The following is a 16,994-nucleotide window of genomic DNA, read 5'->3' on the forward strand; positions in this document are numbered from 1 at the left end:
GGGGAATCACAATTCTCACAGTAAACAATTTCTACAATCAGGATCGTCCTCGTCACAGACTCAAAGTACAATCGTGCCGCGTCCCACATACAATCCACGTGATGTATTTCATGGTCATAATTACTATTCAGAAACATTTCCAGGTTTATAATATTTTATCCCCACAACAGAGAGAAGTTGAATTCAGCGGCTTCATGAAATATGCGAAACAAACGCGTTATCGCCCGTCCTGGTCATCGCCGCCTGACAACTCCGGATTCCCTCACAGAGGGGCGTTTACTGTCCCCTAATAAAGGAGCGGCCCATCGATCATTATACAGATACATCACATGGATTATACGCAGGTTATTGCCGCTGATACTTTGACTCCGTGACGAGGACGATCCTGATTGTAGAAATTCTTTACTGTGTGAATTGTGATTCTCCGAGAGGAAGGACCGGGAAGTCTCGCATGTTAATCTGTATCCGGTTTATTGTAATACTAATTCAATTCAATTTTTAACATTATACAAATGCACAGGGGAGTCCCGTTATTCTGAGCAGCAGGTGATATCCGGTGTACCTGCCGTGGGCAGCACTGACAGCTGTAGACGGGCGGGGGGGTGATCAATAAGGGGCTGGTCGGTGGTCTCGGGTATCTGCTGACTGCAGAGCATCTCACATTTGCTGGCGGAAGAGGATACACAGAGACAACAAAACGATCGCGGTCCCACAGATGATCAGTTGGGTTGAAGTCTGGTAATCAGGGGCCGGGGAAATACTTGGAGGTCTTGGTCGCGCTCTTCCTGTCGGACATTTCTAGCCGTGTGACGTGTCGCATTGTCTCGCTGGAAGATTCCACCTGCCCCGGGGAATACCATCAGCATATACGGGGGGACGTGATCTGCAACGATGGATTCACACCCAGATCTCTTCAGAGCCGTCCACATGTATGAGGGGCCCAGAGAATGCCATGAAATAATCCCCCGCCCATAACGCTGCCGCCACCGGCTCGTGTTCTTCCAGCAATGGCTGCCGGGGGTTTGTTCTCTGATGTTTCTCGCCTGACGCGCCGACGTCCATCCGTTCCATGAAGCAGAAAACGTGACTCATCGGAGGAGACCACCCTGTGCCAATCATGGGGGGTCCAATTCCGATCCTGCAGCGCAAATTGAAGCCTATTTTTCCGCTGCCCCTTTGTTACATAGGAGCGGTGACCGGCCGGTGGCTCCAGAGCCCCATACGCTGTCGGGTTCGCTGCTGTATTAGACACACGTCTGGTCGCCCCCTGATTGATTTTCACAGTGAGCTGCTCCATGTCGTCCGGCCCTCGCGCACCTTCATACCCGACGTTCACCTCTCAACATCAATGGCACGTGGCGCTCCGCAGTTTCCATGTCGGTTATTCCCAACGGCGCCATTTGTCCACTCACGATTCGCTATCACCACAGCAGCACGCGAACCGTTCACAAACTGCGCTGTGTGAGAAATACTCCACCCCGGGCCGAAAGCCGATAATCAGCCCCAACTCTGATAAATCGCCCGTTACCCATGACAACAACGAGTGACATATAATGAGACAGCCGCCCGCACCCCTTATATACCCAGCCCGCGCACCACACATCACTGACGTCATGGGCCACGCGCTGCCGACGTGGAAAGCAGGAGGTGAAAATAATAATGGGACTCCGCTGTGTACATAGAAAATAGATCCTGAAGAAGGAGACTTTGACATCGCGAAACCTCTCAGTCCTCCCCCTTTCTATAGGTATTCCCCTCGCCCTCCCACCCCGGTCTCCACCCAAAATCCACACATCTTCCATTCATGTTCAGTGTCCAAAACTTCTATTCCTCTCTTCTGCAGGGAACGTCTCCTCTGAATTCTTTTTTTTCTTGTCTGTGCACACGCAGATTACGTCACACCCGGAAGAGACGGACCGCGGCATCGCAGCGCAGAAGGTGGTTCAACGCTGGTGGCCTCTGCCTCTTCTGCTCTGCGAAACCGCGGTCCGTCTCCTCCGGGCGTAGTGTGACGTAATCATCGCAGGCGCAGTACAGCCGATTAGACCGGTGAGATTTCAGGGATGTACCGCGCATGCGCCGATTCTGCAGCAGAGGTGCGGGCGTGTTCAGGAGAATACGGGGCCATGCGTGATCCCGTCTTCTACACTGCCTGGCCCTGTCAATCAAAGAAGGGAGGGAGGGTCAGACTGGGGATAGAAGGCTCATTTGCATATGAAGAATAAAGTGATTATCGCTGCAACGGAGCCGCTCATCTGAAAAATGAAAACCGCGTTCTATTCAAGTGAGGCCGCGCCATATTACTGATAGGATAATTTTCTGGTGACCGTCCATTTAATGGAAGATTCTTCCATCTATATAGATCAGACTGAATTTGACTTATTATTGGATGATAGAGTGGAATATTTGATGTCGTCATCCAGGTTGGCGTTTTTGTGGAGCATTAATACCTCCGTCTTGGTTTTATTTACCTTGTATCCATAGATGATAAGAAATCGCTGCAGCGTTCCATAATCTCCTCCATAATCTCCTCCATAATCTCCTCCATAATCTCCTCCATAATCTCCTCCATAATCTCCTCCATAATCTCCTCCATGTTCTCCTCCATAATCTCCTCCATAATCTCCTCCATGTTCTCCTCCATAATCTCCTCCATGTTCTCCTCCATGTTCTCCTCCATGTTCTCCTCCATGTTCTCCTCAGTGTTTTGTATATTCATCAGTAAATCAGGACAATTTGACTTCCCGGGAACCTTCCTTAACCCTTTTTGATGTTTTCGTTGCCTTTGAGATTTAGTACCTGCGGCTCTGTGACCGGATCACACGGGAGAGGGGGCCGGGGGCGTCCGTGTTTAGTGCCTCTAGCCAGTTCCAAAGAATTTATATTGCTGCCGATGCCTAAGGGTCTTTTCACACCAGCGTCCGTAGTTGACTACGCTATTGTTTCCGCTAAAAAATTGGAAACTTTACAGAACGGAAACAAATGGAAACCAAGGCAAACGGAAGTTTGGCTTTCTGTTCATAGGTTCCTGCATCGGAAAAGAAATGCTGATGTGAACGCCGCCTAATCCGGCGGTAGAGTCGCGACACCTCCTGGATCTGTTCACTCCCATCATACATTAAAGACAACGTTTTGCATGTGAAGGTCTACATACTCACATATTTGCTTCGTGCTCCGGAATATTCAGCGTCCTTTCCCCCAGTCTATAAATTTGGATGTTGTCACTGACGGTCGGTGATTCATGGCCGGAGGTGACGGCTAACGGCGAACTCCAAGTCCACAGAAGAATATTTTATAAAGAGCCCCCTGCCATATAAGAAGACCCCGGTATTATGCATGACACATGGTAGGTGGGGGCAACAGTTTATTTGGGGGCGAGGGCAGTAATACAAATGTTTCTAACCAAGAGGTTTCCGCGACTTTAGAAAACTTTGACGTGGAACTTCTTGCAATAATGTAGACCGCTCCGAGAGGTCGATCTATGAGGAGGCGCTGGTTGAATTACTTTCAGGGACGTCTTATCTTTAAAGGCTTCAACCATAAAAATGTCCTGAGATGAGACCGGGGTTCGAAGTCAGAGGGACCAGAGCCCATTATGGTGGGAAGGGGCATCCATGGGGTTAAGGCTGAGAAAGTGCTCCCGGGTCCAACCTGTTCCAGAAAATAGTGAAAGATGAGAAGAGTTAGAAGTGAGAAGATTAGAAACAGTCCCAGCAATACCTGGTGCCGGAGCTCGTCAGACCGGTGCCACCTCCGAACTGTCCATGAGGGACTGTTCTACATCTATATCCGCCAACAAAGTTTGTTTCCTACCCAGTAAAACCCAAGGACTGAGCTGGTTGGCGTAGTAATAAGGGGTCTTCTATCCCTCCTGGCCAAGACCTTAAAATGAGGGGTCCATGCGCTAATCTAGGTCGAGTCGTTTTTCAGAAGAAAGTTAGTAAAGAGCTGCCAGATCTTATTGAGAAAGGAGTGTGGTCTATGGGCACCGTCTGGAAGGGGTACAGGATTTGTGGGAGGATGTAAGGCCTCATGCACACGATTGTAGTGGTGTGCACGGCCGTAATTTGCAGCTCGGACGGCCGCGAAGTGTCACCCGGGGGCCGCCCACAAATCACGGGCCGTGCACATTCATTTCAATGAGCCCGGACCCCAAAATACGGCTGTAATAAGACATGTCCGATCTTTGTGCGGTCCTGGCTCCCGGGCAATATACGGAGCCTGGAAACCACGGTCGTGTGCATGGGCCCATAGGAATGAATGGGACCGCTTTGCGGGTGAGTTGCGGCCACAAATCCATTTTCGTGTGCTTGATGGGGCCTTAGTCTTTAAGTCATCTTTCTTACCAATCCAGGAATCCAATGGGAGATGAAAAGATCGTAGTTGGGCCATAATTTTAGTAAGAAGTGAGGAAACATTCACAGCAAAAAATGGGTAAGGATCAGAAGCTAGAAGCACGGCCACACGTTTCTGGTCTTTTGAATGGAGCCAAAGTTTGACTTGACCCCGTGTCTCCGGAGGCGGCTGAAATATTTATAATCTCCGTATTTGGTAAAGTTGATCGTGAAGTTAGAAATGTTTTGGGGTTTGTCGTTAGATTGTTGCCGTTGTGTCGCGATGGTTCCCTTTATGTCGGCCTCTGATGGGGACGTTCTGCCTGATCTGTGGGATCAACATTTCCATGAACTTAACAGAGAGAGTGGGCGATAAGTGACAACCCTGCCGGGTCCCATTAGTTATAGAGAAGGGGGTGAGCGGGCGCCATTTATACGTAATTGAGCACTCGGATCTGAGTATAATAATAAATAGTCTATGAAGAAGGGAGGAAAGTCGAACTTATGTAAAGATGTTTCCGTGAAGGACCAAGTCCCTCTACAGAGGCCTCCTCATCATCAGGGCCAAGAAGGACCAAGGGAATTTGTGAAGAATTAGCGTAATGAATATCATGGAGCAATCGGGTGCTGGTCTATTCCCCTCCGCGGGACGAAGCCCACCTCTCTGACCAATGAGCTTCGGAAGGATTTTATTTCTTCGGGCTACTTTTGTCCACCATTTGATATCAGCATTGAGGAATGAAATGGGTGAATAACCCCCACAATCCTGGGGACCCTCACCCTCTGTATGGAGAAGAGTTATGTGGGCGTCCAAAGCTTTAGGAGGGGTCCCAGAGGGAAAGGCGTTACACGAACTCCGAAAATGAGGACGCCGGGTGTCCCAAACCTTTTATCATTTTAGATTTTTACAATAAAGTTACTCCAAGAACCGGAATGACATTTGGCATCTTCGGCAGGTTTTCCCAGCATTGATGGAGAAAGATGGCGCCAGCTCCGCAGGTTCACTATCACTTCCCTGAGAAATTTTGGGATGGGGAAGATGTCCATGGAAAAACTGGTGTTAGAAGAATCTGAGACCCTGATCGGAGCTGTGGCTCTTCTGGGCGGTGAGTGTCCTCTGCTCTGCTGGTCGCCGCGTCCTACAACGAGACGTTTTCTGTTCACAGCCAATAGAAATGGTCCAAAGTAATAAGTCATTTTGTTTTCTTAGGAAAACCGTTCAATCCTCTGAACCTCCTGGGCTGCGCTGTGGGGAACATCACGAGCTCTGCTCTGCTGGGGGAGCACTTCCACTATAAAGACCCCAAGTTACAAGATCTTATTCTAACTACAAGGAGATTCATATTCAACACCCACTCGCCCTTACATGAGGTAAAAGAGACGGTTATCTTCATCCATTATCTATAGAAATGTATAAAGGTCCCGTCAAAAAGTGTTATGGGCCCAAAGCCTGAGGCTGCACTACTGGGAGAGTCCACTGACCATGTGTCCCATTGATGGTGGTTTGGATCCTCACCTGAAATCTGTGACAGAAATCAGACGGGATCATGGGAGCAGTGGTGCAGCCCCGAAACTTCACGAGATCAGATCTCAGTACTGGAGGTTTAAAATGGTTTAAATTTTTTGATAACACACAAATTTTACTCAATTTAATTTCACACACTGACACTTGGGGTACAGGATAATGACACAAACACTTGGGGTACAGGATAATGACACTGACACTTGGGGTACAGGATAATGACACTGACACTTGGGGGACAAGATAATGATACACTGACACTTGGAGTACAGGATAATGATACACTGACACTTGGGGTACAGGATAATGATACACTGACACTCGGGATACAGGATAATGATACACTGACACTTGGGGTGCAGGATAATGACACTGACACTTGGGGTACAGGATAATGACACGCTGACACTTGGGGTACAGGATAATGATACACTGACACTTGAGGTACAGGATAATGACACTGACACTTGGGGGACAGGATAATGATACACTGACACTTGGGGTACAGGATAATGACACTGACACTTGGGGTACAGGATAATGATACACTGACACTCGGGGTACAGGATAATGACACTGACTCTTGGGGTACAGGATAATGATACACTGACTCTTGGGGTACAGGATAATGACACTGACACTTGGGGTACAGGATAATGAGACACTGACACTTGGGGTACAGGATAATGACACGCTGACACTTGGGGTACAGGATAATGATACGCTGACACTTGGTGTACACGATAATGACACTGACGCTTGGGGTACAGGATAATGATACGCTGACACTTGGGGTACACGATAATGACACACTGACACTTGGGGTACAGGATAATGATACGCTGACACTTGGGGTACACGATAATGACACTGACACTTGGGGTACAGGATAATGACACACTGACACTTGGGGTACAGGATAATGACACACTGACACTTGGGGTACAGGATAATGACACTGACACTTGGGGTACAGGATAATGGCACACTGACACTTGGGGTACAGGATAATGACACATTGATGACACTTGGGGTGCCGGATAATGACACTTCTATTGTAGCGTTGACTCCTCGTAGACCATGAGTTGTTTGGTCAGGGGGTGTGTAGCGTCCTCCGGACATTATGTTTCCGTCGCACCGTCAGTCCCAGTCCCCGGTCCTCCTCTTGATACTTTGTTTCTCCGTCTTCCCTTCAGCTTGGAAACACTTTCCCGATGCTCTTAAATGTTCCGATTCTCAAGGAAAAAATCTTCAAGGAAAGTTCACTGCTGAAATCGTTTGTCCAAAAATACATTGAGCAGCACAGAGGAAGTCTGAATCCGAACTCTCCGCGGGACTTTATCGACTACTTCCTGGTGAAGATAAAACAGGTACAGATGTAGCAGAGCTGGCGGGCCCAGTGCTGGTGGTGGAGGAGCAGCTGCTTCTATGGTAAATCCGCACCATCTCACTACACATGTCTCATCTGATGTGTAATGTGGGCGCAGGAATCCGGGTATATCCTCTGATTAAGAAAACCAATTTAATATTCATGCAACAAAATAACCAAAAGATGGGAGTATAAACCCCACTATCCGCAGTTCTCTTATAAGCAGATATTTGGATTTGGGATTATTCTCATAATCTTGTGGATAATTATTGTAAACATTGCAGCAGGAAATAGGCAATTGTGTGTGATGGAGGACAGGAAACCCGCCTACTTATCATGTGTGAGAGGTTGTCACAGCCCCGCCCCCTGTTACTGACATCACTGATATATAATATAATTACATTGTGATCAGACATGAGATCCACACATCTTATATACAGTAACAGCTATTCATCTATTACTACTGACAACCAGCCTGTATATCATGTGTGAGAGGTTGTCACAGCCCCGCCCCCTGTTACTGACATCACTGATATATAATATAATTACACTGTGATCAGACATGAGATCCACACATCTTATATACAGTAACAGCTATTCATCTATTACTACTGACAACCAGCCTGTATATCATGTGTGAGAGGTTGTCACAGCTCCGCCTCCTGTACTGACATCACTGATATATAATATAATTACACTGTGATCAGACATGAGATCCACACATCTTATATACAGTAACAGCTATTCATCTATTACTACTGACAACCAGCCTGTATATCATGTGTGAGAGGTTGTCACAGCCCCGCCCCCTGTTACTGACATCACTGATATATAATATAATTACACTGTGATCAGACATGAGATCCACACATCTTATATACAGTAACAGCTATTCATCTATTACTACTGACAACCAGCCTGTATATCATGTGTGAGAGGTTGTCACAGCTCCGCCTCCTGTACTGACATCACTGATATATAATATAATTACACTGTGATCAGACATGAGATCCACGCATCTTATATACAGTAACAGCTATTCATCTATTACTACTGACAACCAGCCTGTATATCATGTGTGAGAGGTTGTCACAGCCCCGCCCCCTGTTACTGACATCACTGATATATAATATAATGACACTGTGATCAGACATGAGATCCACACATCTTATATACAGTAACAGCTATTCATCTATTACCACTGACAACCAGCCTGTATATCATGTGTGAGAGGTTGTCACAGCCCCGCCTCCTGTTACTGACATCACTGATATATAATATAATTACACTGTGATCAGACATGAGATCCACACATCTTATATACAGTAACAGCTATTCATCTGTTACTACTGACAACCAGCCTGTATATCATGTGTGAGAGGTTGTCACAGCTCCGCCCCCTGTTACTGACATCACTGATATATAATATAATTATATTGTAATCAGACATGAGATCCACACATCTTATATACAGTAACAGCTATTCATCTATTACTACTGACAACCAGCCTGTATATCATGTGTGAGAGGTTGTCACAGCTCCGCCCCCTGTTACTGACATCACTGATATATAATATAATTACATGTGATCAGACATGAGATCCACACATCTTATATACAGTAACAGCTATTCATCTATTACTACTGACAACCAGCCTGTATATCATGTGTGAGAGGTTGTCACAGCCCCACCCCCTGTTACTGACATCACTGATATATAATATAATGACATTGTGATCAGACATGAGATCCACACATCTTATATACAGTAACAGCTATTCATCTATTACTTCTGACAACCAGCCTGTATATCATGTGTGAGAGGTTGTCACAGCCCCGCCCCCTGTTACTGACATCACTGATATATAATATAATTACATTGTGATCAGTCATGAGATCCACACATCTTATATACAGTAACAGCTATTCATCTATTACTACTGACAACCAGCCTGTATATCATGTGTGAGAGGTTGTCACAGCTCCGCCCCCTGTTACTGACATCACTGATATATAATATAATTATATTGTGATCAGACATGAGATCCACACATCTTATATACAGTAACAGCTATTCATCTATTACTACTGACAACCAGCCTGTATATCATGTGTGAGAGGTTGTCACAGCTCCGCCCCCTGTTACTGACATCACTGATATATAATATAATTATATTGTGATCAGACATGAGATCCACACATCTTATATACAGTAACAGCTATTCATCTATTACTACTGACACCAGCCTGTATATCATGTGTGAGAGGTTGTCACAGCCCCGCCCCCTGTTACTGACATCACTGATATATAATATAATTACACTGTGATCAGACATGAGATCCACACATCTTATATACAGTAACAGCTATTCATCTATTACTACTGACAACCAGCCTGTATACCATGTGTGAGAGGTTGTCACAGCTCCGCCCCCTGTTACTGACATCACTGATATATAATATAATTACACTGTGATCAGACATGAGATCCACACATCTTATATACAGTAACAGCTATTCATCTATTACTACTGACAACCAGCCTGTATATCATGTGTGAGAGGTTGTCACAGCTCCGCCCCCTGTTACTGACATCACTGATATATAATATAATTACATGTGATCAGACATGAGATCCACACATCTTATATACAGTAACAGCTATTCATCTATTACTACTGACAACCAGCCTGTATATCATGTGTGAGAGGTTGTCACAGCCCCACCCCTGTTACTGACATCACTGATATATAATATAATGACATTGTGATCAGACAAGAGATCCACACATCTTATATACAGTAACAGCTATTCATCTATTACTTCTGACAACCAGCCTGTATATCATGTGTGAGAGGTTGTCACAGCCCCGCCCCCTGTTACTGACATCACTGATATATAATATAATTACATTGTGATCAGTCATGAGATTCACACATCTTATATACAGTAACAGCTATTCATCTATTACTACTGACAACCAGCCTGTATATCATGTGTGAGAGGTTGTCACAGCTCCGCCCCCTGTTACTGACATCACTGATATATAATATAATTATATTGTGATCAGACATGAGATCCACACATCTTATATACAGTAACAGCTATTCATCTATTACTACTGACAACCAGCCTGTATACCATGTGTGAGAGGTTGTCACAGCTCCGCCCCCTGTTACTGACATCACTGATATATAATATAATTATATTGTGATCAGACATGAGATCCACACATCTTATATACAGTAACAGCTATTCATCTATTACTACTGACAACCAGCCTGTATATCATGTGTGAGAGGTTGTCACAGCCCCGCCCCCTGTTACTGACATCACTGATATATAATATAATTACACTGTGATCAGACATGAGATCCACACATCTTATATACAGTAACAGCTATTCATCTATTACTACTGACAACCAGCCTGTATATCATGTGTGAGAGGTTGTCACAGCCCCGCCCCCTGTTACTGACATCACTGAATAATATAATTACGCTCTGATCAGACATGAGATCCACACATCTTATATACAGTAACAGCTATTCATCTATTACCACTGACAACCAGCCTGTATATCATGTGTGAGAGGTTGTCACAGCTCCGCCCCGTTACTGACATCACTGATATATAATATAATTACACTGTGATCAGACATGAGATCCACACATCTTATATACAGTAACAGCTATTCATCTATTACTACTGACAACCAGCCTGTATATCATGTGTGAGAGGTTGTCACAGCTCCGCCCCCTGTTACTGACATCACTGATATATAATATAATTACATGTGATCAGACATGAGATCCACACATCTTATATACAGTAACAGCTATTCATCTATTACTACTGACAACCAGCCTGTATATCATGTGTGAGAGGTTGTCACAGCCCCACCCCCTGTTACTGACATCACTGATATATAATATAATGACATTGTGATCAGACATGAGATCCACACATCTTATATACAGTAACAGCTATTCATCTATTACTTCTGACAACCAGCCTGTATATCATGTGTGAGAGGTTGTCACAGCCCCGCCCCCTGTTACTGACATCACTGATATATAATATAATTACATTGTGATCAGTCATGAGATTCACACATCTTATATACAGTAACAGCTATTCATCTATTACTACTGACAACCAGCCTGTATATCATGTGTGAGAGGTTGTCACAGCCCCACCCCCTGTTACTGACATCACTGATATATAATATAATGACATTGTGATCAGACATGAGATCCACACATCTTATATACAGTAACAGCTATTCATCTATTACTTCTGACAACCAGCCTGTATATCATGTGTGAGAGGTTGTCACAGCCCCGCCCCCTGTTACTGACATCACTGATATATAATATAATTACATTGTGATCAGTCATGAGATTCACACATCTTATATACAGTAACAGCTATTCATCTATTACTACTGACAACCAGCCTGTATACCATGTGTGAGAGGTTGTCACAGCTCCGCCCCCTGTTACTGACATCACTGATATATAATATAATTACACTGTGATCAGACATGAGATCCGCACATCTTATATACAGTAACAGCTATTCATCTATTACTACTGACAACCAGCCTGTATATCATGTGTGAGAGGTTGTCACAGCCCCGCCCCCTGTTACTGACATCACTGAATAATATAATTACGCTGTGATCAGACATGAGATCCACACATCTTATATACAGTAACAGCTATTCATCTATTACCACTGACAACCAGCCTGTATATCATGTGTGAGAGGTTGTCACAGCTCCGCCCCGTTACTGACATCACTGATATATAATATAATTACATTGTGATCAGACATGAGATCCACACATCTCATATACAGTAACAGCTATTCATCTATTACTACTGACACCCAGCCTATATATCATGTGTGAGAGGTTGTCACAGCCCCGCCCCCTGTTACTGACATCACTGATATATAATATAATTACATTGTGATCAGACATGAGATCCACACATCTTATATACAGTAACAGCTATTCATCTATTACTACTGACAACCGGCCTGTATACCATGTGTGAGAGGTTGTCACAGCCCCGCCTCCTGTTACTGACATCACTGATATATAATATAATTACATTGTGATCAGACATGAGATCCACACATCTTATATACAGTAACAGCTATTCATCTATTACTGCTGACAACCAGCCTGTATATCATGTGTGAGAGGTTGTCACAGCCCCGCCCCCTGTTACTGACATCACTGATATATAATATAATTACATTGTGATCAGACATGAGATCCACACATCTTATATATAGTAACAGCTATTCATCTATTACTACTAACAACCAGCCTGTATATCATGTGTGAGAGGTTGTCACAGCCCCGCCCCCTGTTACTGACCTCACTGATATATAATATAATTACATTGTGATCAGACATGAGATCCACACATCTTATATACAGTAACAGCTATTCATCTATTACTACTGACAACCAGCCTGTATATCATGTGTGAGAGGTTGTCACAGCCCCGCCCCCTGTTACTGACCTCACTGATATATAATATAATTACATTGTGATCAGACATGAGATCCACACATCTTATATACAGTGACAGCTATTTCTCTATTACTACTGACAACCAGCCTGTATATCATGTGTGAGAGGTTGTCACAGCCCCGCCCCCTGTTACTGACATCACTGTTATATAATATAATTACACTGTGATCAGACATGAGATCCACACATCTTATATACAGTAACATCTATTCATCTATTACTACTGACAACAAGCCTGTATATCATGTGTGAGAGGTTGTCACAGCCCCGCCCCCTGTTACTGACATCACTGATATATAATATAATTACATTGTGATCAGACATGAGATCCACACATCTTATATACAGTAACAGCTATTCATCTATTACTACTGACAACCAGCCTGTATATCATGTGTGAGAGGTTGTCACAGCCCCGCCCCCGTTACTGACATCACTGATATATAATATAATTACATTGTGATCAGACATGAGATCCACACATCTTATATACAGTCACAGCTATTCATCTATTACTACTGACAACCAGCCTGTATATCATGTGTGAGAGGTTGTCACAGCTCCGCCCCCTGTTACTGACATCACTGATATATAATATAATTACATTGTGATCAGACTTGAGATCCACACATCTTATATACAGTAACAGCTATTCATCTATTACTACTGACAATCAGCCTGTATATCATGTGTGAGAGGTTGTCACAGCCCCACCCCCTGTTACTGACATCACTGATATATAATATAATTACATGTGATCAGACATGAGATCCACACATCTTATATACAGTAACAGCTATTCATCTATTACTACTGACAACCAGCCTGTATATCATGTGTGAGAGGTTGTCACAGCCCCGCCCCCTGTTACTGACATCACTGATATATAATATAATTACATTGTGATCAGACATGAGATCCACACATCTTATATATAGTAACAGCTATTCATCTATTACTACTGACAACCAGCCTGTATATCATGTGTGAGAGGTTGTCACAGCCCCGCCCCGTTACTGACATCACTGATATATAATATAATTACATGTGATCAGACATGAGATCCACACATCTTATATACAGTAACAGCTATTCATCTATTACTACTGACAACCAGCCTGTATATCATGTGTGAGAGGTTGTCACAGCCCCGCCCCCTGTTACTGACATCACTGATATATAATATAATTACATTGTGATCAGACATGAGATCCACACATCTTATATACAGTGACAGCTATTCCTCTATTACTACTGACAACCAGCCTGTATATCATGTGTGAGAGGTTGTCACAGCCCCGCCCCCTGTTACTGACATCACTGTTATATAATATAATTACATTGTGATCAGACATGAGATCCACACATCTTATATACAGTAACAGCTATTCATCTATTACTACTGACAACAAGCCTGTATATCATGTGTGAGAGGTTGTCACAGCCCCGCCCCCTGTTACTGACATCACTGATATATAATATAATTACATTGTGATCAGACATGAGATCCACACCTCTTACATACAGTAACAGCTATTCATCTATTACTACTGACAACCAGCCCGTATATCATGTGTGAGAGGTTGTCACAGCCCCGCCCCCTGTTACTGACATCACTGATATATAATATAATTACACTGTGATCAGACATGAGATCAACACATCTTATATACAGTAACAGCTATTCATCTATTACTACTGACAACCAGCCCGTATATCATGTGTGAGAGGTTGTCACAGCCCCGCCCCCTGTTACTGACATCACTGATATATAATATAATTACACTGTGATCAGACATGAGACCCACACATCTTATATACAGTAACAGCTATTCCTCTATTACTACTGACAACCTGCCTGTATATCATGTGTGAGAGGTTGTCACAGCCCCGCCCCCTGTAACTGACATCACTGATATATAATATGATTACATTGTGATCAGACATGAGCTCCACACATCTTATATACAGTAACAGCTATTCATCTATTACTACTGACAACCTGCCTGTATATCATGTGTGAGAGGTTGTCACAGCCCCGCCCCCTGTAACTGACATCACTGATATATAATATGATTACATTGTGATCAGACATGAGATCCACACATCTTATATACAGTCACAGCTATTCATCTATCACTACTGACAACCAGCCTGTATATCATGTGTGAGAGGTTGTCACAGCCCCGCCCCCTGTTACTGACATCACTGATATATAATATAATTACACTGTGATCAGACATGAGATCCACACATCTTATATACAGTAACAGCTATTCATCTATTACTACTGACAACCAGCCTGTATATCATGTGTGAGAGGTTGTCACAGCCCCGCCCCCGGTTACTGACATCACTGATATATAATTACATGTGATCAGACATGAGATCCACACATCTTATATACAGTAACAGCTATTCATCTATTACTACTGACAACCAGCCTGTATATCATGTGACAGAGGTTGTCACAGCTCCGCCCCCTATTACTGACATCACTGATATATAATATAATTACATTGTGATCAGACATGAGATCCACACATCTTATATACAGTAACAGCTATTCATCTATTACTACTGACAACCAGCCTGTATATCATGTGTGAGAGGTTGTCACAGCCCCGCCCCCTGTTACTGACATCACTGATATATAATATAATTACATTGTGATCAGACATGAGATCCACACATCTTATATATAGTAACAGCTATTCATCTATTACTACTGACAACCAGCCTGTATATCATGTGTGAGAGGTTGTCACAGCCCCGCCCCGTTACTGACATCACTGATATATAATATAATTACATGTGATCAGACATGAGATCCACACATCTTATATACAGTAACAGCTATTCATCTATTACTACTGACAACCAGCCTGTATATCATGTGTGAGAGGTTGTCACAGCCCCGCCCCCTGTTACTGACATCACTGATATATAATATAATTACATTGTGATCAGACATGAGATCCACACATCTTATATACATTGACAGCTATTCCTCTATTACTACTGACAACCAGCCTGTATATCATGTGTGAGAGGTTGTCACAGCCCCGCCCCCTGTTACTGACATCACTGTTATATAATATAATTACATTGTGATCAGACATGAGATCCACACATCTTATATACAGTAACAGCTATTCATCTATTACTACTGACAACAAGCCTGTATATCATGTGTGAGAGGTTGTCACAGCCCCGCCCCCTGTTACTGACATCACTGATATATAATATAATTACATTGTGATCAGACATGAGATCCACACCTCTTACATACAGTAACAGCTATTCATCTATTACTACTGACAACCAGCCCGTATATCATGTGTGAGAGGTTGTCACAGCCCCGCCCCCTGTTACTGACATCACTGATATATAATATAATTACACTGTGATCAGACATGAGATCAACACATCTTATATACAGTAACAGCTATTCATCTATTACTACTGACAACCAGCCCGTATATCATGTGTGAGAGGTTGTCACAGCCCCGCCCCCTGTTACTGACATCACTGATATATAATATAATTACACTGTGATCAGACATGAGACCCACACATCTTATATACAGTAACAGCTATTCCTCTATTACTACTGACAACCTGCCTGTATATCATGTGTGAGAGGTTGTCACAGCCCCGCCCCCGGTTACTGACATCACTGATATATAATTACATGTGATCAGACATGAGATCCACACATCTTATATACAGTAACAGCTATTCATCTATTACTACTGACAACCAGCCTGTATATCATGTGACAGAGGTTGTCACAGCTCCGCCCCCTATTACTGACATCACTGATATATAATATAATTACATTGTGATCAGACATGAGATCCACACATCTTATATACAGTAACAGCTATTCATCTATTACTACTGACAACCAGCCTGTATATCATGTGTGAGAGGTTGTCACAGCCCCGCCCCCTGTTACTGACATCACTGATATATAATATAACTACATGTGATCAGACATGAGATCCACACATCTTATATACAGTAACAGCTATTCATCTATTACTACTGACAACCAGACTGTATATCATGTGTGAGAGGTTGTCACAGCCCCGCCTCCTGTTACTGACATCACTGATATATAATATAATTACATTGTGATCAGACATGAGATCCACACATCTTATATACAGTAACAGCTATTCATCTATTACTCCTGACAACCAGCCTGTATAT

General features: G+C 43.4%; 1 protein-coding gene across 3 annotated transcripts in view; it reads left to right on the forward strand.

Moving 5' to 3' along the window:
• LOC142696298 (cytochrome P450 2C20-like) overlaps window positions 1-16,994 on the forward strand; it is a 107,517-nt gene that overhangs the window by 49,565 nt on the left and 40,958 nt on the right. For 2 of the 3 annotated variants that reach the window (XM_075847628.1, XM_075847629.1), the window contains exons 4-6: window positions 5,291-5,440; window positions 5,545-5,705; window positions 7,053-7,226. In XM_075847628.1, the coding sequence (XP_075703743.1) occupies window positions 5,291-5,440; window positions 5,545-5,705; window positions 7,053-7,226 (485 nt within the window). The remainder of the gene's footprint in view (window positions 1-5,290; window positions 5,441-5,544; window positions 5,706-7,052; window positions 7,227-16,994) is intronic. The other variant, XM_075847630.1, reaches the window with a different exon arrangement.

The sequence above is a fragment of the Rhinoderma darwinii genome (genome assembly GCF_050947455.1).
Source record: "Rhinoderma darwinii isolate aRhiDar2 chromosome 5 unlocalized genomic scaffold, aRhiDar2.hap1 SUPER_5_unloc_52, whole genome shotgun sequence".
Taxonomy (NCBI): domain Eukaryota; kingdom Metazoa; phylum Chordata; class Amphibia; order Anura; family Rhinodermatidae; genus Rhinoderma; species Rhinoderma darwinii.